Source organism: Anneissia japonica, unplaced genomic scaffold (genome assembly GCF_011630105.1).
Source record: "Anneissia japonica isolate Jap-2015-1 unplaced genomic scaffold, ASM1163010v1 scaffold287743_len2803612_cov181, whole genome shotgun sequence".
NCBI classification, from domain to species: Eukaryota; Metazoa; Echinodermata; class Crinoidea; order Comatulida; family Comatulidae; genus Anneissia; species Anneissia japonica.
The window spans coordinates 108646-133942 of record NW_022733259.1 but is presented as its reverse complement, the minus strand read 5'-3'; the positions used below and the strand labels follow the sequence as shown (position 1 = coordinate 133942).

Here is a 25297-nt window from a genome sequence, read left to right as displayed (position 1 = left end):
CATAAATGACCCAGGTTTTTAACAAAAGCATGCTGTACAGCCAGAGTGCATGATGAGGAATTTTACTATATAAGAGTGTCATTTCCAGGCCATCTAAAGGTACTATTTCCTCAAATACTTGACTGTCTACCACCTTCCAAAACAGATCTGCGCCCATGCTGGGTATAAATCTTAGACTATCTAACTTAAGCACTGTCCAGACTATCGCATTCTATTTGACAAAAAGTTGTTGTATGCCCTTATATAGTCATGATGTGCCTATATATGGTCATGATGTGCCTATATATAGTCATGATGTGCCTATATATGGTCATGATGTGCCTATATATGGTCATGATTTGCCTATATGAGGCATGTTATGGCAAAATGGCTAAGTTGTAGCAAAAATTGAAATTCAAGGTGTTTTCAGATACCCGAGTATGTGATCTTTAATATGAGGGGCCATTCATTGAAATTGGACATTTCAAGCCTAAGTTATTGGAAAGTGAAAGTACAGTACTCTTAGAATCAAGATAAACATGATTTTGAGTAATTGCCTTTCAAAGATATTTGTGCATACATTGTTTAATAGAATGAACTATCAAAATAACAATAGACAATTTGTTGACCACTTCCAGAACTAATACTTTGGTACATGATTATGACATTATACTGTTGATCTATAATGAAAAACAAATTTGGATTTTTAGGCAATTTTTTGAGCTCCCATATTTTATAGCTCATTTACTCAATACTGGCCTGTGCGACAACTTAACCATTTCGCCACAACATGCCTCATATATGGTCATGGTGCGATGTAATCATGAACATATTTAGACGTGTCACATGTTTTTGCCAAATAAAATTTCATAGTCTGGCCAGAGCTTTATGATCACACTGGACATTTTTGGTCAAACTAACAATGTACATAGACAATTTACCAGCGAAATGCCTGTGTGAAGTATCCAGGTCTTAAAAAAAGATTTTACAACCGGCGTGACGTAAGAATCATCGCTCATTCCCTCACAATAGAGGATTTGTCACATTCTCAGCTTGAACAATGTGTACTAGTAGCTCTTGGCATATCAATTGTTAATTATGTTATTCGTAGACCTGTTCTAGAAACCAACGTATGAAATGTACAATCTCTCACATGTGTTGAAACCTCTATATTAGCATAATTGTAATTATCTAAAAATCTTTCTTTCGTTTGCTTCTACTGTCGTAGTCATCTCGGGAACGAGACCCTTCCAACCGCCTTTTGTCTGCTGTCTTGGCAGCGTTCAAAAACTTGTCCAAACCGAAAGGATCTTCCTCCTCATTCTTTTCAAATTCTACCGGACCATCTCGTCTCTGGGTATGATCTGTTCCTTCGAATCCTCTGTCTGGCACAAATCTTGAAAAATATAAAATAAAAAATGTGCTTAAAATCAGTCTGAATACAATTAACAAAATGTAATAAAAACTTAATAACATTTTTTGTAGTTATTTTTTAACCCTTCCAGCATACCTTCAAATCTGATATGCAAGGGCATTTCTTAAATCAATGAAGTATATGAACTTAAGTCTCATTGTGAGGTTTGGTAAATGGAGATGGTTTCAGTAGTGATAAAAAAATATTGGTGCCACAGGATTTGAACCCAGATCCTGGGATTAGAAAGCAAGTATTTTAATAATACCCAGGATAACCCACGTATTTTGATGACTTGTTTCCAGTGGGATCCTTCTAGTGGTGGAATGGGCAGTACACTAGCATAAAATCCCCTGCTACTTTCCAAAGAGTTACTGCGTTCTTTAATGCACATGGACCATAATGCAAACAGGACTAACAGTTTAAACATCTCATATGAAAGACAGTGCGCTATCGTAACTTGTATTTCAGCCCTCCAGCTGAAACACAAGAAAAGCAACAGAGCCTGAGACCAAAGGCTTTCCACATCTCAGCCCACACACAGTGGCTACCACCAGTTTAGCCGACAGTGCTAAGCTATGCACTCAGATAGTTAATGAAAATAGTCATATTATCAATTTTCAGGTTTTTGGAAATATGTCATATATTATATATATATATATTCATGTGGGATTCCTTCCAATACATGGAGCTATTTGCTAAATTCCCCAAAAATTGTTAGGATTTTTAAATATTCTTCACCAACATTTACAAACATTCTATACATACCTCTTTTCCTTAATGATTCTCTCCAAATCATCGCCATATATGTCCTTGTCAGCATTTTTGCTAGGCCGATAGAGGGAGCTGGCAACATTCTGATCTTTTCTCCAAGCCTGTGTGTACACATTATAGGACTCATCCTCCCCACCAGCAAAACCACTGTCCATACCCTAAGTGGCAGGAAAAGAAAATGATAAAAGGCCACATTGAAAGATATTCTGCTACTAAAAACATGAAAATTCATTTTTTGTTTTTAATTGCTTGATTTGTATATTTTAATAAGATATTACTGTTCATTATTATATATTAATATTTACTATTAATAGACATGTATAGTTTTAAATTACAGATTACTCAGTCATAAACATTTTATAAGCAATACTACTTAAACAGACTTAATATTTAAATAATGGCAGCAATTTCTAATCGTTTCTAAAAAGTAACATAAAATACTGAAAAAAAATTATACCTTATCTTGGTTGAAAAGTCTCTGGTCAAACTGAAGATCATCTGAGCGATTTCCTACGTTAGGCACCCCGAGAGCAATCTTCTCGCTAATATCCCTCTCACGTTCACGCTGTAGCTTGTTCCTGAAATTTTAAAACGAGATGTTGTGAGATCAAAATACTAAAATAGAATAAAATGTAAATAATGTTTTGTTTTGAAAAAAAAAAAAAAAAACACAAGGAAAATGTTGTACATGAGCAAAATTTAATGTGCCCATGGGGGTATAAAAACCTCCTGTTCTGTGTCCAAGCATGGAGGTATGTTTTTTAGTTTTTTTAATTTCATGCCTCCATAGTCTAAGAGATACAAAGCACAGTTCAACATGCCTATGGGTTATAAAGTACCCTCCAATATAGCACACAGGTTTTAAAAGAATTTATATTTCCCAAGAATAGAGTTCATAGTACCTACCTTTTATCTGGAGCTGCTCTTCCAATGTTGCGATCACGTTGCCGCTGACGATGTCTATCCTCACGCATACGGTCCCTCTCCATTGCTTCCTCATCACGATCTGTACATAAAGGAACAAATTGGAGAATTAGTGACAATAACACCTAATTTGGTTGTAAGATGGTAAGAACTATGTGTGCTGAACCTTTGACATATACTGGAAATCCTCAGAGTATTTATAGGCAGATTCAATGGGGTGGGGTCAGGTTCAGTGGGGTCAAAATTAAGAAAAAATGGGGTTAAAAAATTCTTAATGCGAGGGTGCCATTTCTGGCCATCTAGAAGTGCCATATAACTTACTTTCTGGGCCCCAATATTTGAATTCCTGGACCTGCCACTACTTCACATCAATTAGTCTGGAAACAACTTTACAATAACTACTGTATATTTTCCTATTTATTCTTTTATTGGGTGATTTTGGAATTTGCATAAATGTTTATAGGATATCTTTACATTGATGTTCATACTCTTACCTCCCTGATGGGACCGTATACCAGCTCTTTCTTCTCTCGCCTTTTGAGCCATCGCCACCAATTTGTCTTCTTGTTTACTCTTTTCCTTTTGGGCAATTGTCTTTTCTACCTTGGCTCTCATCTCAACAGCCTCACGAGCCTATAAGCAAAAATATAAATTGATTTTAAAAATTAAGTAAATGCTACATTGGACTGATATCTTTCACATCACACCGTTCATAATTTGGTCATGTTTTATATTCATTCATAATGAGATATATTATCTATATTTATTTTTCATATTTTTTAATAAGGCCACCTGTGAAAACGTTCCAGGTTTTTTCCAAGGGTATATAAAAATGTGAATTATGAAGAATATAATTCGGGAAAGTGGAATTTACAGACAGTTGAATGTAGGATGGAATTTAGGATAGGGTACTTTTTGAAAGGAAGAATTTGAGGAGATGGAATTTGGGAAGATGTAATTTAAGGAGGTCAAAAGAGTAGAATTTTGTTAACATAACAATATAACAATACCTTTCTGTCAGCAATGTAGAGAGCTTCTGCAAGTTTTGCGAAATTCTCATTAATCTGAGGGTTCTGCATTCCTCTGCCATCAGATGTCAAACGCTTATCCAAAGGAATTGTGTAACCCTATGCAAAAATAGAGGATAAAATATATAAAACAACACAAAACAATTAACCTCATAAAACCTATCAAACCAAATTTCTTGAGCCTGTGTTGCTGAATGTTAATGCCATTTTTGCTACAAGAAAGAAATCAGACTGTTCCATTTTATCTTGAGGTAATAGTTTGTTGATGCATTCAAATATCTACAAAATAAATTTATAAAAATAACTGTTTTGTGAAATCAGAACAAACTAACCTTTTGATTCTTCCAGTTGGATATGCAAGGAGGGATCTTCCATTCCTGTTGTTCTTTTACAGTCACCTTTCTGGTTGGGGAGTGCATGACTGGAGCTGGCGGGGAAGGAGGACCTCGTGGGATCTTCTTGTTTGTTCTGCAAAAATTTATAAAAAATATGATCTAATGACCTACATAAATCAACTAAAGGCTTGGCAATATACAGTACCTATGAAGTAAATATTTTTAGCATTAACAAAGATAAAAGAGATAGAGCAGCTCGCGATATAGTGGAACATCTGGTTGAAATGGATTGTGGGGGGATGGAGTCCATAGAAAGAAATTTTACTTCATCTGATGAGCGGCGCTATACCTTTAGCTTGTTTCTTAAGTTTCTACACTTCAAATAGTCCTTCGCATAAGGGCGAACATTTCCACAATTTTAATGTAACCTACACAAAGTGCGTGATTTTCTATATAAGTTCTTTGGTATTAAACATATGAAGTGAATTTGAAGGCAATTGCAAATCTGGATCAACATTCCTGCAATGGAGATCCAGAGCACAGCCTATCAAACCAAATTTCTTGAGCCTGTGTTGCTGAATGTTAATGCCATTTTTGCTACAAGAAAGAAATCAGACTGTTCCATTTTATCTTGAGGTAATAGTTTGTTGATGCATTCAAATATCTACAAAATAAATTTATAAAAATAACTGTTTTGTGAAATCAGAACAAACTAACCTTTTGATTCTTCCAGTTGGATATGCAAGGAGGGATCTTCCATTCCTGTTGTTCTTTTACAGTCACCTTTCTGGTTGGGGAGTGCATGACTGGAGCTGGCGGGGAAGGAGGACCTCGTGGGATCTTCTTGTTTGTTCTGCAAAAATTTATAAAAAATATGATCTAATGACCTACATAAATCAACTAAAGGCTTGGCAATATACAGTACCTATGAAGTAAATATTTTTAGCATTAACAAAGATAAAAGAGATAGAGCAGCTCGCGATATAGTGGAACATCTGGTTGAAATGGATTGTGGGGGGATGGAGTCCATATAAAGAGATTTTACTTCATCTGATGAGCGGCGCTATACCTTTAGCTTGTTTCTAAAGTTTCTACACTTCAAATAGTCCTTCGCATAAGGGTGAACATTTCAACAATTTTAATGTAACCTACACAAAGTGCGTGGTTTTCTATATAAGTTCTTTGGTATTAAACATATGAAGTGAATTTGAAGACAATTGCAAATCTCGATCAACATTCTGCAAATGGAGATCCGGAGCACAGCTCAGCAGATGGATTTTACTTACTTGAACTTTGGTGGATCCATGGGATCTTTCTGGGCTTCTACCATTCTGATGACTCGTTGCTTTGCACCAGAGTTAAATGATACTCCTTGCTGCGATGGTGTGTACCTGCAAATTATAATGCAAAAAACAATTTACTAATAAATAATGGAAAAGACCATTATAATTGAATGACAATATTGATGATGATGTAATGATGAGGATGGTGATGTTAATAGTGAGGTAGAAACATGTTTTTGTTTTTTAATTGAAATTACTTAAATACACAAAAGCAATGTACATATTGAATTTTAAATTTATTAATTGGAGAAAAGAAAGAAAAATATGGTAGCTAAAAATGCTGAATTTAAAATATGTTTTCAGTGGAAGACCCAAATACAGGTCACTAACTAGCAGCAACGGAAATTTTGGAGTGCCAAACTCAATAACTGACCAATCACAAGATCGCCAAAATTATGCGGTTGTCCCAAAAATGCATGTGTGTCCCACAAATGCACGTTTATGTAAATTTATCTTTTATGGAGCCTTAGCAACAATATCCGTGGTGTTAGCAGAAAGGTCACTGTATTGTGCTTACCTTATATACTGAGCTGGCGCTTGCTTCTCTGCTGCTCTCACAGGCATAGCTGCCGATATCTTACTCTGAACTAGTTTCTCAAGGGCTTGACGTGTTTTTTCAGTTGTCTAAATACCCAAAAAATTAAAGATAAATATTCTGTCTGTAACATAATATTAGGAATAGTAATTATAATTAAACCTGCTGCTAGTATAATTTCACTATCTCAATTATAATACCGTAAAATCTTGAATTGAAGCCAAGTGGGCTTAATCTTGAGATGAAGCCAATCTTGAATTGAAGCCCACCCTCTTTAGTTTGCAAATTTAGCCTCGAAATGGGCTTCTTTTCAAGATAGCATAATTCACAAAATTTACAGAATTCATTTTGAAAAGAAGCCTCCCTCTTTTTTTTTTTTGAAAAATTAGCCTCGAAAAGAAGCCCATCTCGGGAAAAAAAGCCCATCCAAAGTTGGGGAAAAAAAAAGGAGAAAACCAAGGCTTCAATTCGAGGTTTTACGGTACTGTACCATATCTGTCGGCGACCTTTAATATACAAGCCCCACCCTCCCAAGTACAAACTACTTGAGAACCATCTTGTTAAACAATAAACACACCCCACATACTTAAGATATCTGAGAAATACACTTAACCAAAGTGTGCACTGTCTTTGTGTGCAAATAGTTTCCAAAAAATATATGTAAGAGGAAGAGTGAAACTCTTATTTTATTTGCTTATATCAAAAACATGGGTACTTTTGTAAGCTAGAAGAAACATTCTTCAAGGAGTTTAACATACTGTGAACATCTTCACAGCCTGTCAATGAAGTTGGGTGATCTAACCAAGTTAGCAGAGTGGTCAGCATGTGGTTCAAACTCATCCCCACTCCAAACCAGAAAGGGAACTCCTGTATCAAACTGCTTTCCCTATTAAGTGGAGAGTGATTTGCTACATAGATCCATCTATCCTAATAAGATGCATTAGATAATGTTACTAAATTATAAAATGAGTCTCTTACTTCATTTATTTCTTCTTCATCGGGTATTTGCAAGTCCGGATCATCTTCTGCAGGCACGCCTTTGGCTATAGTATCGTGAAACTTTGAAAACACAATCTACAAATATTTGGGGAAAAAATTATTAAGACTAAAACAAAAAGTATCTACCTAATATCCAAAGAAAATATATTATGCAAAGTATTTAATTATATATATTTTCGATGGGTTAAAATATGGCAAATTTCATTGCTTTTTCATGAAAATGGTCCTATTAAGGTCATCAGGATCTTGTTTATTTTACTTATGGTTCCCTGCTGATGAGGCTAGGTACACGTAATATAATAAGATTTTGGCCAGTTGAGACTCAACAGAAATGTATGATGCAGTAGCGTATCTAGAAGGGGGAGGGATGTGCACACCCCTAAAAAATACTCGTGTCCCCAGACTACTCCATCCACCACTGAAAATGTTTGACGCAAGAAAATCACCTCAAATCTCCTTATTTTGCGAGCTAGCTTCCCCTGATCGAGCCCCTTCACCTTCACGTTCCCTCCCCCCATTTCAAGACTCCTAGATACACCATTTGATGAGGCTTTATCTGATAGTGGATTGTTGTTTCAACATGATCAATCAAATATTATCTTTTCATGTCTGTATTAACTCAAAAATATTTGATCAAACTACATTTGAATATTTGATACTGTATACTTGTTTAAAGCCATGTCCTATCAAATATTATTTGACAGAAATATGTGACAACATGCCTAAATATGGTCATGATGACATCACTTCCTCACCATATCTAGGCACATCATGACTATTTATAGGCATGTAACATTTTTTGTCAAAGAAAATTATATAGTCTGGACAGAGCTCTACTCCACAATGTTTGATCAAACTTTACCTCATAACAAATGCTTGTTTCAGACATATCTGAGATCAAAGAAATCATATGTCATTCCATGACAAAAAAAATGAGACATGCCTAAAAATGGTCATGATGATATCACATCATGATCATTTATAGGCATATTATGACTATATGGACATGCAACAGTTTCCATGTCTGTCTGAAGTTGACCATGTCATCATCAGACAATTCTGATAAAACACTGACCATTAAGTCTGACAGAAAATCTAACAGAAAATGGCTGGCTTCAGTAAGTAAATTTCATTGTATGTCTGAAGTTGACTGTCATCATCATCAGACAATTCTGATAAAACACTGACCGTTAAGTCTGACACAAAAAATCTAACAGAATATGGCTGGCTTCAGTAAGTAAATTTTATTACCTTGTCTTTCCCATGACCCTGCCGTGCTATAGCATCGTATCGAACTTTGCCCTCTCCATCCACTGTCTTAGCCAATGCATTACCTGTAGCCTTCTTCCGTCCCATATCAAGCGGGTATTGGGCAACAGGGATTTCAGGAAAGGCACCACCATCTCCATAATCCTGAAAATTTTATGAAATGATTAAAGGAAATAACTAAAAGTTACATAACGTAAAACCTTGAATTGAAGTCCAATGGCCTTAATCTCAAAATGAAGCCCAATCTTGAATTGAAGCCCCCTCTTCGTTTGCAAAATTAGCCTTGAAAAGAAGCTGGCTTCTTTTCAAGATAGCAGAGGCTTCTTTTCGAGATAGTACAGAACATACACTGTACATGAATTTAAAAAAACAAAATAAATTGAATTGGTTTATACAGTAGTTTTGGTGACTTAATGCCAGTTAAATACACTCCATGATACAGACTGATGTTACAGTGGCCTTATTTATTGTTTCATAGTACAAATTCACAAAATTTACAGCATTTATTTTGAAAAAAAGCCCCTCTTTACTTTGCAAAATTAGCTCGCAAAAAAATATATGAAGCCCACGGCTTCAATTCCAGGTTTTACGGTATGACCAAAAATGTATAAGTCAGAGTAGAATTGGAGGGGGCACAAACAGGCATGTGTACTCTACTCCAGCTTGAATAACAAAATTGTTATTTTTATGTCTAAAACAAACTGTCCACTCGATTTTCCTTTTGTTTCTTCTTGCAATCTTGGATCCATTATAACAGCAGTTCTCAAGTACAAGTCTAGGCAATTTACTGCGACCCACTTCCCGAGACCATAAGGACCAGATACTCAAAATGGGTTATCGTATATAACAAGTAACCAAGATTTTGAGAAAAATTATGTACATCAAATGTGCTCTCATTAGCAAATTTTAACATGAAATAAAATTTCAATTTTTTTTTTTAAAATCCTAAAGGTTCTACAGATCCTCTAATTCAGGGGCGGGCATACAAATCGGTCAGAGGGCCAAAGTGAATATTCTATTTAACACCGAGGGCCACACCCAAACTTTGATGTTTCAAGTGAGCTTCCAAAAACCTCCAATTTTTATTTTTTACATATATTATCAGTATCGGGCCGTAAAAATCAAGGTGTTTTCTAGACAATGTTGCTTGGGTTTTTAATTCATTTTCGCAGGCCACAAAAAAATCGATGCCGGGCCGCATTTTCCTACCTGTGCTCTAATAATGTTCCACGACCCAAGTTTGGGTTTGACCCATAGATTGAGAACCACTGGAACATAATTATGTTCAATTATACTTGTAAATATATCAATTGAGAATTGAGCATATTGTTATGAAATGGGTGAGGAAGGGACGAAAATGTACATTCTTCATCATATTTTAACTTTATACATATTACTATAAGAATATGACAAAAATAGAGTTGCAGAATTTTCACTCATTGAGGCATCTGTACTCACCATAGCTGACCGTGGAACCCAACCCTTACGGTGTCCATAAGGTGGCGCTGCATTCTTAGAAACAGAAACTACATTCAACTGCAGAGGAAGGCAAAATAATTACAAAATAAATTAAAAATTTACAAAATGATCCTCACAGAAATAACAACTTTAAATATTTAAATGTATATCTGGTTCTTAGGGTGCTGGTAAGTACCAAAGGTAACTTCTGAAAGTGTAAGTGTTTGCTAACTTGATGATGGACTGAAAACCCACCAATTGGAAGTGAAAGCTTGTGAATAAAATTAAATAAAAAAAGTGCTACTTGACAATCTTACTGTATTTACTGACTAATACAGCTAATCAGCTACTTTTTATGTAAATAGCAAATGTTAATGTTTTTCAAGGAACTAGATACCCGTCTAGATACCAACCTTTCTTGAAAGTCTATCATCATCAGCAAACTCTTCATGAGTCCTTTGAATCGGAGGTGGAAGAATACTACAAAAACAATACACATATAAATTCAACTTAGCAACATATGGATTACAAACTGTAAAATATATACATTTTCTCCACGCAAAACTTAGGCCTAGAATTCCGCCCGCACCTTTTGGAAAAAAGGGGCTGATTTCTGTCCGACTTGTCAGCTGAGGAGATTTCACACGTTTTAAAGATTATTTTTAATAAAACCCAACACCATGACACTTTACCATTCCTACACAAGGCCGAGTGTGACTAGCCCAGCCCTATCCTGCTGGGCTAGCCAGGCCTGCCTAGGCCTAGGTTAGTTTAGGTAATGTAGGAGGCCTAGGCTAGAGCGCCGAACCCTTCTTAATCTTGGCATTTATTCATCTTCTTTTAGTTGAATCGACGAAAATCAAAACACAAGTCAACCGAAAATGCATAATCAGTGACAAAGTATTACAAATAATACTACTAATATACCAGAAAATAGATATTAAAAGTATACTTACTCCGCGAGCGACACCATCTTTACTCGGGAAGCTTACTGATCTGCTTTCGCTCGCGCGCAGAACAACAGGCTGCTAAGATTCGAGCGAATGCAAGTTTCTCGAGCGAAGCCTTTGTGCTGTTGCGGACTACCAGGAGGCCGGTTCCCAACTTGTTTGAACCAGGGTTGCCAGATAGTCGACAGGCTTCACGGCCAAACACACGCCATCTCACGACCAAATTCGGCCAAACTTTTTTTCAATATCGGCCAAAATTCGGCCAGATTTTAATCCGATTAGAAGACAGTTATATGGGTACATATTCATTGAAATACTGCACAAATTACAGGAAAATCAGGGGTCGTTCGTTTGAAATTGAAGAAATTCAAATAATATACACAGAACAATGTTAAACTTCTTTTAATTAATCTATCACCATAAAATACATGCCCAGCTACATCATAATATTAAATAGCCTAGGCCCTATGTTCTTTAGTTGCTGACGCCCGAAAATAACCTTATGCGTTTAGGCGATCAATTTTTCTTTTTTTCTTTTTTTTTTAACCACTCCCCACACCCTCCCCCAACCTAAATCCGCTTCTGCTATTTAAAATCACATCATTAAGACTGATCTAAATTGATTTAAATGTATTACATATTAACGTACATTGTAGTCGATCTATAGCAAACATTTTAAGGTCCTGTTATTGGTCAACCCGTTTCTCTCTTTACTTTAATTAGAATGAATTAAGTTACATAGTTAGGTAACACAAACTGGCGTTAAAACAAACCTGAAAACTTTAATAAACACTTTTTATCTAAACTTTCTAAATTCGCCTCTGAATGTTATTGTCGCAGTATCGTCAAACCTGGAATTGAAGCCCTGGGCTTCTTCTTTGTATTTATTTATTTTTTTTAAAACTTTAGATGGTCTTCGAGATTGGTTTTTTTTTCGAGATGGGATTCTTTTCGAGATAAGCTTCTCTTCGAGGCTACTTCTGCATAGTAAAAGAGGGGGGGGGGGGCTTCTTTTCAAATTGAATGCTCTAAATTTTGAGAATTACTAGGCTATAAAACAATAAATAAAAAATAGAGCCACTGTAACATTAATCTGTATCATGACGGGCATTAACCGGCATTAAATCACCTAAACTACTGTATAAACCAATGTGTTTTAATTTACTTTGTTTCTTTCATATTTATGTCCAGTTTATGTACAGTTTACTACCTTGAAAAAAGGTTCATGCTACCTTGAAATTTCGTGGGCTTCTTTCCGAGACTACTTTTGCAAACTAAAGAGGGGCTTCAATTCGAGATGGGCTTCTTCTCAAGATTAAGCCCATTGGGGAAAATTATAGTGGGCACAGACAAGCACACAGTTTGCAATTGAACTTTAAAGTTCAAGCCCATTATCCTCTTAATATTTATTACCAAAATTATGAAATGCAAAAAAAAAAAAAAAAAATATTTTGTTATTGTCAGTAGGCCTAAATTTAACTCCTTATCTGCATAAAATAGCAGTATTATCTGCATACATATTATTTATACAACACACAGGCACAAGATTTGGTAAATCATTTATAAATATTATAAATAACAAGGGTCCCTTGATTGAGGTACGCCTTGTGCATTACAAATACAGTAGAACTTACCCTCCTTTGGTACACCCCTATTAAGGGACACCTTTTTTGGTCCCGAAGGCGTCCCCTTAATAGGATCTTTACTGTATCAGACTTAGGCCCCTATGCTTTAACCACTACTTACGAATTGTTCCATTGAATCTGTCCGACAGCGTATAAACCTTGCCATTGATATAAGATATAATAATAAGATAAGCTATCAATATAACAGGAATTCACCCTCTTTAGGATTTTTTTTTTAAGACAAGGAAGGATCTCCGATCCAATTTGCATGTTGGCTGATTGTTGATGGTTCATCCATGGGTCCTCATAAATGACTAATACTTTAAATTAATGTATGCTTCTTGCAATAGAGATTTTTTAAATTCAATATTTCACACGGAGGCTCCTGACAATTAACATCCAGGAGCCTTCCAAACATATTAATACAATTTATCTGTAGCATGGACACAATAAGAAAATAAAATAAAATAAATAATAATAATGATCAACAATATACATAAGATATGAGATGGTTTTGCAAAAACTATAGAAGGTGCTTCTTTTCAAAATAAATGGTGTAAATTTTTGAATTGCTATACTCTAAATTATGGAGTTAAACAAATTTAATAAATATTTTCTATATTTTAACCATGCACGGTACAAAAATGTAATACTGATACTTACACGCTATCATAATAATCAAAGATAACGTCAGCATGAATGAAAGCATAATCTCGAAAGATGTTCATCCATAGGGCTTTTATTTGAGGTTTTACCGTGCGGTTACGTACCGTCACAGTTCACACGCTTTAGTTCCAATTAAGCCGATCTGTTCTAAAGGACTATACAGTTGAACGAACATTGTAAGTTAAAGGTCTTAACAACCCGTCTTGAAATATTTCTATTTTTAAGTTGAAACTAACCGCATTGCAAGCACAAGAATTTGGAATTCGGCGCCGAAGAGTTAACCGCATATAAATATCCATTATGGTAAAAATTGCAATTATCCCCGGAAATATATCCTGCGAAGATGTCGAGCAGTGTAACTGGTATGCATGGGCAAGAGATAAAATAAATCAGGTAGGTATATTTATATTTCTGATAATTTATATTTTACAAGCAAAAATAATATAACAAGGAGGCCAGAGTTCTTCATGTATTGTAGGTCTAGATCTGACGCTTTAAATTAGCAAATAAATTGGTTGTCACCCATAAGCATTAAATAGAATATTTTGTAAATAATATTCAGTTTTCCATATTTTTTGTTTTTGGTAATTGTTTGTACACGGGTCCCTCATCATAATATGCAGTCTTTTAACGCCAACATAATGTCAATGGCTGCCGAATGTCTGAAATTAGACGGCTACAATTACCAGTACCAGTACCAGTACATTTTGTTCATAGGCCTTTTTTCGACTAGTCTGTAACATCAAATTCACTATCAATGTTGTAATACATCAAGTTTTTATGCTTTTAAACCATAAATGCATAATGCATTTATGGTAGAAATTTGTACTTATATGCTTTTCTTACACTAGAAACGACACGACAGTGACATCATCGCGTCGTTTATATTCTTTAACACTGAGCGCATTTTTATAAAGATGAAAGGCTGTTGCGAAACACTTATTTCGCTTAGCAAAAACCTAGGACAAAGCCTGTATTAACAATCAAATACCGTATGCGTACATAGGCCTACATAAAAAAATAAGTTGTACACAAAAGTTCAAGGTTGCAAACCAGTTCACTCCTCCTGGGTAAAACACATACAGCAAATGATTTCACACTAGATACGAACGATTTAGTTAAGTTATGCTCCAATATTTTGTTTTTAAATATTTATTCATATTTCTGACTCACACAATATTTCTTTGTATCTAATAGTGTAAGAATTCCCCGGAGGGAAAAAAAATTTTTGATATGTTGTAGAACTGATTTTTCTAAGACAGAAAAAAGTTGTTTGACGAAAAACTTTGGAACGGTGAATGAGATACAGATTTTTTAATATTTAAAAACTGAGGGAATAAGGTATAAAAATGGGCAGTTACGCCCCTTTCCCCCTTTTCAGATTAACATTATGAATGAATATTTCTTTATTTATTTTAATTTATTTTATTTATTAATTTATTTATTTTATTTTATTTATTTATTTATTTTTATTTATTTATTTTTTCTTTCAGTTACCTTCTCATTCCATTTGGTTACTTTCCAATTTATTATTGATTTCTCATACATTCAACTATTTCACAGTTTAAATTTTTCTTATGTGTTTCGCTAGTCATGTCTATCCTTTCCTCACAGCCCTTGCCTGTATTTCCCAATCCCCATTTCCTTTCCTTTTCTTATGTTCACATAACTTTCCTTCATTTTTCATTCTGATGTTACCTTATCTTTTCCTTTCCTTTTCCTTTCTTATTTTTCCTTATCATTTCTTTCCTTTTCCATTTTTGTATTTCCTTATCTTTTCATTCCTTTTCCTTTATTTTGTTTCCTTATCATTTCTTTCCTTTTCCTTCTTATGTTTCCTTATCTTTCTTTTCTTTTTCCTTTCTTATATTTCCGTATTTCTTTCTTATGTTTCCTTATCTTTTCTTTCGTTTTACTCTCTTATGTTTCCTTATCATTTCTTTCCTTTTCTTTCTTATGTTTTTATTTATAAATAAATAAATGAATAATATATTGTAAATCTGGCGCTTTAAAATTAGCAAATAATTGGGCAAATAGTTATGTACAGCACATTTTGTTTAGACCTATGATGTACTTAGGGTTTTGACTAGTCTGCAACTACAAATTCGCTATCAATGCTGCATTAGGCCTACATAAAGTTTTTGATAATTTTCTCATCGGTGAATTATAGGGAGGAAGGGTGAATTGCAGCTTAAAAAACATGTTTTTCCTCCAAACCATTATTCAAGTTTAGCTAGGACTTGATCCAAAATTTCAAAATCAACATCTTCCGAACTCCGCATTGACTGTCACTCAGTAACTCAAGCTTCCAAGACATTCACTTAGATAAGCAGATAGAGCCCACCGTAAGTTGATTTAAAATGAGGCTTTATTTCGGCTTCTGGTCAGTGTTATTACACGTTAATTTTTATTATTATTTTTTTAAATTTATTTATTCAACTCTGCCTTATATACATACCCATGAAGCTATAACATTTTATAGCTCCATGCATAAAGCAATAAAAATTGACGTGCCAGGCATAGTGGAACTAAATAACGCAAGCACTCAGTCCATAAATCGCTGGTAGCAAACAAGTACAAATATAAAAGAAATATTCATTATGATACTTTTTTTTAAAAAACACCTGATGGCAATAAACCATTACTAAATGTACCAAACTGACTATTTTTAACATAGCCCTAAGGAGAGAGAGAATTCCATTTATGAACAACTCCATTAAAACACGATTTAAACAACCTCATCTTTTTTCGCACGTAAGTTATGTTATTAATGTTGTTAATATTTAATAACATTTGTTAGGTCATTGGTTCATGCTTACATTAGATTATAGACAGCCTTGGACTTGATTAGAATCGCATACACTCCTATAGCATTTGCTCACTGCTTTCTCACACTGCAGGTAGGCGTTATTATTCTACAACTTGTAGTTGGGTTGGAATTTAAACACTGGTTGCTCTTGTACTAATAATCTTATAATGCAGACGTTTTGTAACTCTGCGTGGACATTTTGCAACCTGGATATTAAAACATCAGGATTGCGAAATGTTCGCGACAGAATTACTAAAAAAAAACAAACATTTTCAGGGGTAGAAATTCAAAGCACACTCCCACTCCCAGAAATCCACCCAACTCCTTGACCAATCAGAGCAGTTTCCAACTAGGACTGTCTCAAGGACTTTTAAATGCATTTATAAGCTTTTTAATGAATTTGTGTATTTTTCCCCGCCGTTTGCGTGTCAATAACTCGCCACGTACAAACACATCTTCTCTCTTTCTAAAGGTTTCACTAGAATTATCTTATATTCCCGTTTTAAGTCTCCGCGTGCCACTTCCGGCTATCTAGAGGTACCATAATCATACATTTTTATTCCTCAACCCCAACCATGCTGGGGCCGTCTGAGCTGAGGTGGGTGAGAGTCCCTCTCTGGACCCCCTCTATTTCGAATTCCGCCACGGCCCCCATGTTGAAGTCCCTCCCTGCCCGGAAGGGTGGTGGACCTCGCTTCAAAACAACAAAGGGATTTATCGCTTTCCCTACCCTGTTCCCAATCAGATCAGTATAGGCTTATTTTATTAATTCTCGATTTTATATGTTTTGACGTCTGCCCATGTCATCAACGACGTAAAGCGCTTGTAATTATTTGTTTATATTCGCAAATTCAATTAGTTCCATTTGTTTATAATTAATATGACATTTACATTTTTTGGTAGGCCTACAAATTTAATATTTCCAATGCCCAATGCTTTTTTCATTGTGCACAAAAATCTGAAACACCACGTCATTTGAAGTTTCACATCTAGGCTATATGTATGTCCAATTTGTAGAGAATTATTTTACTTCCACCTCGATTTATTTACAATTCTATAAATTTAATCATATTAATGAACGTTAAACTAAGTATAATTAATGACTTTCCACAATGTTTTTAATTAGATTGATTTAAATTTTGTATAGATCAGTTTCCTTAACATATCAAAGTCTATATTCATCTTTAGGCCTATAAAAAAATGTTGATAGACTACAGAACATTTAAAAATAAAAACGCTGACTAATTTTTACTCTCAAAACCAGTGGTGGATTCAGGGAGTGGGCATTCGGCTCGGGCCCTCCCCCTAAATGGAAAAAAATATATATATTCAAATTATATTCAGTCTTATAGTGGCATTTCCGGCTGCCTAGGGGTGCCATTATTAAAAATGTTCCTACCTCAGAGGCTCAGCCCCCACCATATCAACCGTCCATCTCTGAATGTCCGTTCCTGGACCCCTCATTTCCTGGAATGCCACCGAAAAAAAACCGTTTAATACTCAGTCATATTGCATCTTCAAAATATATTAAGATCTCAAAATATCAAGAATGTTTGAGCACGAGGGGGCTCCGCCCACTCGACCTCAGAAGGGCTATGTCATTAGCCTTCCCCCCCCCCCCTCCCCATTTTGGTCCACTTTCCACAAATTCGGAACCTACCCAATAAAACAATAAAAATCCTACGTAAGGGCCTCCCTGTTATTAGCAGAACATGATGTTGATGGTTTTCCCGGGCAGGTGGTATATAATACCTTCATGATGGCATCTTAGCTGAAGCCCTGTTCGAGTTTTGAAGTTTGAGTGAGAATTACATTTTTCATTCCAAATTCTGGCAAAGAGCGATCGCAACCTTGATTGTACTTCTTTGCGTATCACATTGATATTAGCTTCATGTCGGTGCGTCAAATATTAGTGCTGTACCTCCATAATATAATGTGAATTTATTTGGCTCTAACCACATTTGAATCGAATTTCCAATGAAAGCCCCCATATATATGCACAGCAAATGTTTGCTGGTTCGAATCCCGGATGGAAGAACTTTTTTCGCACTCGCAGATTCCTCTTCTATAGGGCCTAATGTTCAAAATTTATATAAAATTATAGCATTATTGCTTAATTGGTATAGTAAGCTTTACATCCTGTCTTTGCAGGTAACGGATGTGGAATGTGTGCTCCGACAAATGCCTGATCCAGGTAGGCCTCGACCTCATTCCTAATTTTCAAAAGCAATCAATATGGCAGAAATTGAGAAGGGGTTCAAGGGGAAAAAGGGACCACTGTTTGGGACCTCTGGACCCCCTGCTTGGTCCCCACTGTCGAATGAATTGGATGCACCAATTTCCCCATGGAATTATTCGGAGCCCTGAGTGCTTCCGTGTGAAGCACCCAGGCCTAACTCTTAAGTGTTAATTGTGGCTGTCCGGAACTTTTACTTCTAAAATCAGAGACATAACTTTATATTACCAGAATATTGTTAATCTTTGTATCATCCCAGCCACTTTATGAATCATGTATTGGTTATTTAGATTATAGTACTCATAAACATACTTCTGTAAGGCCAATAAATACAGCAACAAAAAGGAAAATCAAATTTAGAAAAAATATAATATATTAGCTTTATATTAATATTTATATTAAAAAATAAGATGTGAATGGAACTTTGAGAAAAAAAAATACTTAAGTATACCAAATTTTTTTATCCAGCTGGAGCAAAAGAAAGTATATGGATACCATTTATGCAGGATGTTTTGAAGTGTGATGAGTCGACCATTATCATTGGTCATAGTTCCGGTGCCGTAGCTGCTATGAGGTAAACATTTTGTGGGTTAATTTAGATTACTTGTCAATGTAAAGGTAAAGGTAAAAGTAGGAGACTAAGCCCTCCTTTGTACACAGTGTTAACATTTTGAAGCTTGTTCTTGCTAGCCAATACAATTCCTTTCCAGGGATCACTCAAAATGAATACTTCTAAACTATGTAAATATGCATCAGCACACGTTATATAGGCCTAAGCGTGATTTTTAACAAATCTTAAATCCATAAATCCCAGGCCAGGTATTTTCAGATACAGAAATGTGATATTGTACGGTTTAGTTTGGTTTTTTATCCTTTTGCAAGCTCTATAAAGTTTTGTTTTAATACTACAGTAATACTACTACTACTAGTAGTAGTAATGATAATAATAATGATGATGGTGACGATGATGATGATGACGATGGTGGTAATAGGTAATAATATTAATAATATTAATAGTGAAGTGAAGAAAACTGTGCTCAAAGCGAAAAAGTAAGTTGTGATTTGTTGATCATAATTATTATAGTATAGTTAATGCTTAGTAAGCTGTAGTTAGGCCTAAGTTGTCCGGATATTAAGTAGACCCTGATAAAAGATCATGAGAAATTTGTTCAATTTTACTAAAAGTGTCATTTTGTGGACATCTATCAGGTACTATTTCCTCAAATGTTCACACCTCGGCCCCAAACATGGCGGGTCTGAGGCGGGTTTCAACTCACGAAATGTCCCCCACCCCATCTCCACTTTTCGAAAAAGATTGCGCCTTTCTTGGATATAAAACTAAACTCCATCGAGTCGAGAAAATTGTTCATAGTAGATTATATAGTTATATTTCTAAATTTGACTTTTTGCACAAATCTCAATTCGGTTTTCGTTCCAACCGCTCTACATGGCCATTCTGGAAGAATATAATAACATTTTTGAGGATCTTGATAGCAATAAGCACACCCTTGGCATATTCCTGGACCTCTCAAAGGGATTTGACACAATAAACTATAATATCCTTCTTATAAACTTTCTCACTACAGTGTTCTATTTCATGTCGCGTTTTCTTTTATTTCAATGTATATTTTTGATGTGTTAAATGGTATTGTGATTTTGTGATGATTATTGGTTTCAAACATTTCTATTAGCTTTTAATGTATATTTCTTATATGTTTAAAGTGTATTTTGGTCTATGAATATTTTTAAATTCTGTACAGCGCCGATGAACATTTTTAATGGATATTGTTTTGCGCTTTATTAAATGAAGTTATTATTATTATTATTATTACTATTGCCTTTGAGTGGATTATTTCACCAACCGTTTTCAATATGTTTCTTTTAATAATTGTAAATCAGAACAAATTAAATCATCTTGTGGGGTCCCTCAAGGCTCAACATTGGGCCCTTTACTCTTAATTATATACCTTAATGATATAGTTTATTCATCCAATCGATTTACTTTTATTTTTGCAGATGATACCAATCTTCTGGCATCGCATACAAATTTTCAACACCTTATTCGTATCGTAAATTGTGAACTGACTCGCATATCTAATTGGTTGAAAGCAAATAAATTATCACTTAATATAGACAAGACCAAGTTCATGATATTTAAAAACAGGTTTAGTAATCGTATATATCAAGACCAAATAGTTACCATAGACAAAATTCCAATTTCAAAAGTATCATACCTCAAGTTTCTTGGCATTACGCTTGATGAATCCTTAACATGGAATACTCACACAATGCATGAGTAATATTGTATCCAAATACTCTGGCATTCTATCTAGACTCAAGGGGTTCTTACCAACTAATACATTATTCTCACTTTATAATAGTTTAATACTACCCCATATTCATTATTGTAATATTATATGGGGAGATAAGAATAATTGTAATCTTCACAAAATCCACGTAAAGCAAAAGAAAATCATTCGCTTATGTACAAATGCTCAACTCCTGGCCCACTCACCCCCTCTATTTGCCTCATTGAATACTCTCACCGTTTATGACATACACAAACTTAATCTTGGTATATTTATGTACAAATTCTACAATAATCTTCTACCAGACACATTTTTAAATTATTTTCATCAAGTTAATGCGGTTCATGTTTAATCAACACGAATCTCGAATCAACTTAGACCCCACAACTTTAAAACAGACTTGGCACGAAATACAATCAGACGTCAGGGGCCTATTTTTTTAAATAACATCAGCTCTGAAGTAAAAAGTTGCTTGTCCGTCTATTCTTTCAAGAAGGCACTCAAGAAAATTTTTTTGTCTCAATATCTCTAAGTTCTCAAACTAACCTATGAAGAAAGCAATTTCATTTTCTTACTTGAGATGCCTAATTTGTAATCTAAGTTTTGACATATAGTTTTATAAATTGTCGAACTACTGCGGGCAGAAGTACATCCTTACCACGATCTTTATCACAATTGTAATCACACACCATAGATCTACTTTCTGCCATAAAGGAGAAAGGAATATATTTACTTATCCATTTTTATTTGTTATACTGTGTCTATAGTTACACTATGTTTATGACCGTTTCAGACATTTGTATGAGAATAACTGCCTGGGGTTTGATCTGGCATATCCTAATGAGTTTTTTGATACCCATATGATAACGAGAGGAGGGCATGAATTTGGCCAGAGACACCTTTTTTCATACATCTGCTATAAAAGAATGTTTCGTTGGTTAGATAAGTTCAAATACTATGCCTTACTTTTATTTTTTATTTTTTATTTTGATTGATTTTGAGAGTAAAGGAGGGATTCTCCAGGGTGTTTTATGCTTTTTAAATTTATTTTCAAAACCATATTTTTTTTAAATTTATGACTTTAAGCTATTCATCCCATTGTTACCTCTTGTTTTTACAATATGTTTTTACAATGCTTTGCCTCTCTGCTTGTTCGTCCTGTTTCGTCTGTACTTGTTTGTTCTTTTTTCTTTTTCTTGTTAAGGTCATGAACTGGTCTCCCCACCACCCTTGAATTTGTCCTTTTATCTTCATTTGGTGAAATAAATACTGAATACTGAATACACTTGACTCAGAATATGTCTTAGCGACTTCTGATGAGGCGAGAATGCATGAATTTGTTTTTAGGATGTGATCTGGATTTACATGCCCATTTTTCGTGATTATGAATATTTTGGATAAAGAATGTTTTGAGCAGTGGTGGATTCAAGAGTAATTTCCGGCCATTTAAAGGTGCCCTAATCATAAATTTTTTTACCTCAGCCCCAACCACGATGGGGCGGAGGTGGGTGGTTCCTCAATCTGTAAAAGTACATCCGTGGGTCACCTCCCTTTTGAATTCCAGGATCCGCCACTGTTGAGTTTTATATAATTATTGTTAGGCTTACTGTACTAATATTATTAATAATGCGTTTATTGCAATTTTCACTTTATCATCTCAAAACAGTCCTAAAAACCTTCAGAGCGAGCCACTTTCCAGAGGGGGGCTTCGCCCCTAGACCCCGGAGTCCTACGTACCTCGCATAACGGCGACCTCCTTTTAAAATTCTGGCTACGTCCCTGAACCATAACATCGGTGGTAACCCCCTACTCTTACGAAAGATGCAATGGAAAGTGCACACGAGCCAGATATATACACTGGACCTCCATTTTAAGTCATTATGCCTACCAACCGAACCAGGGGCGAGGAGAGGCTGGAACCAGCGCTGATGTCAAGGCTGTAGATGGCGGTGGCCCTGCCTTACCGCTCGGCCACTCAACTCGCGGGGCTCACAGGACTTTCAGAAATGTGTGGGTCTATAATATACCAACTCAGCCTTACCATGCCTGAGATTTTTTTTATTAAGGCACCCTGATGGCCGGAAATGGCACTCTCCAACTTAAATTTGAATATGATAACAATCTGCCTCTTGATGGGTGATCTAGATATCATTAGGTAAATACAATCACAACTAGTATGAATATTCATAATAATATAATAATGCATTTCATTTCAGATATGCAGAAACACACACTGTTTTAGGAATTTTCCTGGTGTCGGCATATGTTACTGATGTAGGGGATGAAAACGAAAGAGCAAGTGGTAAGCTCTATTCCAAAAAAAAAAAAATTATTTTAGGCCATTAGCGCATTAGGGGGTACAGGGAGGGGCAGTCCTAAAAAATGCTCGCGCCTCTAGTCTCCCCACCCCCCCCCCAACCCATTGAAAATGTCCTAAGCTAAAAATCACACTCAAGTAAAAATCACCTTATTTTGCGACAGAGCGCACCCTTCCCTCCCGCAATCATCCGATTTCAAGACTCAGTTACGCCACTGTTTCTGGCTAGTTACACCCAGACCTAATCAACTCAATTTTCGTTTCAGGCTATTTCAATAGACCGTGGGAATGGGAAAAGATAAAGAGCAACACAAAGTTTATCGTACAGTTTGGGTCTGAAGATGACCCCTACTTGCCCTGGGAAAGTGAGCAAATGCAAGTCGTGAAAGGGCTGAACCCGGAGTTATATCGTTACCAAGACAAAGGGCATTTTATGACGACCACTTTACCGGAACTCATACCGGTTGTCAAGAAACACGCGAATTAAAACAGTTCTAATTGTTTTTGAATAAAGTGAAGTGTACATAGTGTCTCACCGAGTTAAGATAATTATTTAATTAGTTAATCAAAATAAAGTGGTGAAAGCCAATCAATATGAAGTTGCTGATTTAAGTAGTATCATAGTATAATATTATAATTGGTTAATTAGAGATTAGAAAGATATAATATCAGAAAGAAGAGTCAATATTTAGTTGCTGTAGTATTGCAAAGCCCTAAGAGATGCATGCGAAACATACAATATCTATAATTACAATTTAAAAAAAATTATCAGTGTATTTTGAAATTTAGTAAATGCATTTCTTTCAATTTATATACCACATAATGCAAAACAATTTAAAATTAAAATGGAACAGTAGAGAAAATCTTGTTCACAAATTCAGTGCTGTCTCGTAAGAATTTTGTAGGAGGCGTTAAGATTGACAACTGTATCTACTGGAACTGAGCCGCAGAGCTTGTTACCACTATATCGAAGAGTATATAACAGAAGAAAGTCCACTGCTATTCTTAATGCACACGAGTCAGCGTGAAGCCCGATCCGCTGTATGGGGGAAAACGCCCCTAGCGTCTGTTGTGGATGCATATAAATACAGTGGTTTAAGACCTGTATTTTGAAAAAAAAGTGCATAAAGTCAAATTATTATATCCGTTTTTCAACGAAATATAAAGGCAAGACTTTATAAGAATAACATTATTGGAAAATATGCTATGTATTGTGGGTTTTTTGAAAGTACTGTATACCGTACTTGAAATCACAATAGTATTTTGAATGTTGATAAAAGAAAAAGCCTGTTGGGAGAAAGAAAAATAATATTTAATAGGCCTCACAGAAGATAACTATTCATTATAAACAATCATCCATCCATGCATTGGTATTCGATATATGTAATTCTTATTAAATGAGAACATATAGTTAATGATGTGTTTGCTTTGACTATGACTATGTTCTCCAGCCCTTCCTCAGTCTGGTATGTAAATATAACGTTTTCTCTTTTGTCAAACAAATTAATGTATAAACCAGTAGTAAAAAAATAGTCGGAAACACCAAAGTAACTTTTAAAATATTGTACTTTATTTAGTATTTTTCCACACGAACTTCAAATACTTTCACAAGGAAATGAGAGCTAGGGGGGAAACATCCATCCTGATATAACTTAAAATCCCGGATGTATGATGATAAATGAGAAAAAAAAATCACCCATCCATGGACCCTATTAATAAGATCCATCCAACTGTTAGTGACTCAGGCACTGTCTGTGATGAGGTATTAGCACCCACATTATAATCAGGGGCGGATCCAGGATTTGAAAGAGGATGGTTCAAAATGGAAAATTTATTAGCTTTCCCGACTTCTAGAGGTTTTTTTTTTAATGACCTTTAAGTTCTTCAAAATTCAAGGTTTTTTTTCCTCTTGAAAAGATCAGTAATTTTATCTTCTTCTTCAGGCCTCTATAGGCCTATAGAAAAAAAAATCAAAGACATAGTGACTGGATTTCACAATTAAAAATCGTAACGGTACTGGGTTTGGTCTACAGGAGTTCGTGCTTCGAATAGGTCATTCCATTCATAAAAAAGCCTTTTGATGGAGAAAGTGTACCATTTTAGCAAGGTTTGCCTAGTTCAAAACTAACTCCGGCCATGGACCTATAATAGGCCCATGCTCCGGCTAGGCCTATATAAAACTGATTAGAATATTGAAACAGTTATTCTTGTTAAATGAATAGATGGATTACTACAATGTCCATTTTTATTGATCTTATCTACATAAATTTACTTTCAGAGTTTATATTTCATTAATGAAAATTGTTTAGATATTTATTTGAATATTTGAA

The 25297-nt window shown here is 35.1% G+C and overlaps 2 protein-coding genes across 2 annotated transcripts; one reads left to right on the top strand and one right to left on the bottom strand.

The window, feature by feature from the left end:
* Positions 1–668: 668 nt before the first annotated feature.
* Positions 669–11105, bottom strand: LOC117116095 (SNW domain-containing protein 1-like). Its single transcript, XM_033260044.1, has 14 exons — positions 11012–11105; positions 10469–10535; positions 10056–10133; positions 8580–8741; positions 7308–7403; positions 6312–6418; positions 5738–5842; positions 5169–5304; positions 4099–4215; positions 3583–3721; positions 3071–3170; positions 2622–2742; positions 2159–2322; positions 669–1375 (listed from the first exon to the last, which is right to left on the bottom strand). Exons 1-14 carry the CDS (start codon positions 11026–11028, stop codon positions 1171–1173), a joined length of 1614 nt encoding a protein of 537 aa, XP_033115935.1. The 5' UTR covers positions 11029–11105; the 3' UTR covers positions 669–1170.
* Positions 11106–13437: 2332 nt separating this feature from the next.
* On the top strand, positions 13438–24002 carry LOC117116089 (serine hydrolase RBBP9-like). The gene is made up of 6 exons (XM_033260036.1): positions 13438–13689; positions 18257–18299; positions 18810–18915; positions 22867–22952; positions 23234–23471; positions 23559–24002. Exons 1-5 carry the CDS (start codon positions 13597–13599, stop codon positions 23452–23454), a joined length of 549 nt encoding a protein of 182 aa, XP_033115927.1. The 5' UTR covers positions 13438–13596; the 3' UTR covers positions 23455–23471; positions 23559–24002.
* The last annotated feature ends 1295 nt before the right edge of the window (positions 24003–25297 follow it).

Coding starts and splice junctions, on each gene's coding strand:
- LOC117116089 (XM_033260036.1), top strand. CDS start 13,597: ATGGTAAAAATTGCAATTATCCCCGGAAATATATCCTGCGAAGATGTC. Junction 18,916..22,866: donor GGTGCCGTAGCTGCTATGAG/GTAAACATTTTG, acceptor ATTTCATTTCAG/ATATGCAGAAACACACACTG. Junction 22,953..23,233: donor TGAAAACGAAAGAGCAAGTG/GTAAGCTCTATT, acceptor TTTTCGTTTCAG/GCTATTTCAATAGACCGTGG.
- LOC117116095 (XM_033260044.1), bottom strand. Junction 7,404..8,579: donor AGGGTCATGGGAAAGACAAG/GTAATAAAATTT, acceptor AAATATTTGTAG/ATTGTGTTTTCAAAGTTTCA. Junction 5,305..5,737: donor ATGGATCCACCAAAGTTCAA/GTAAGTAAAATC, acceptor AAATTTTTGCAG/AACAAACAAGAAGATCCCAC.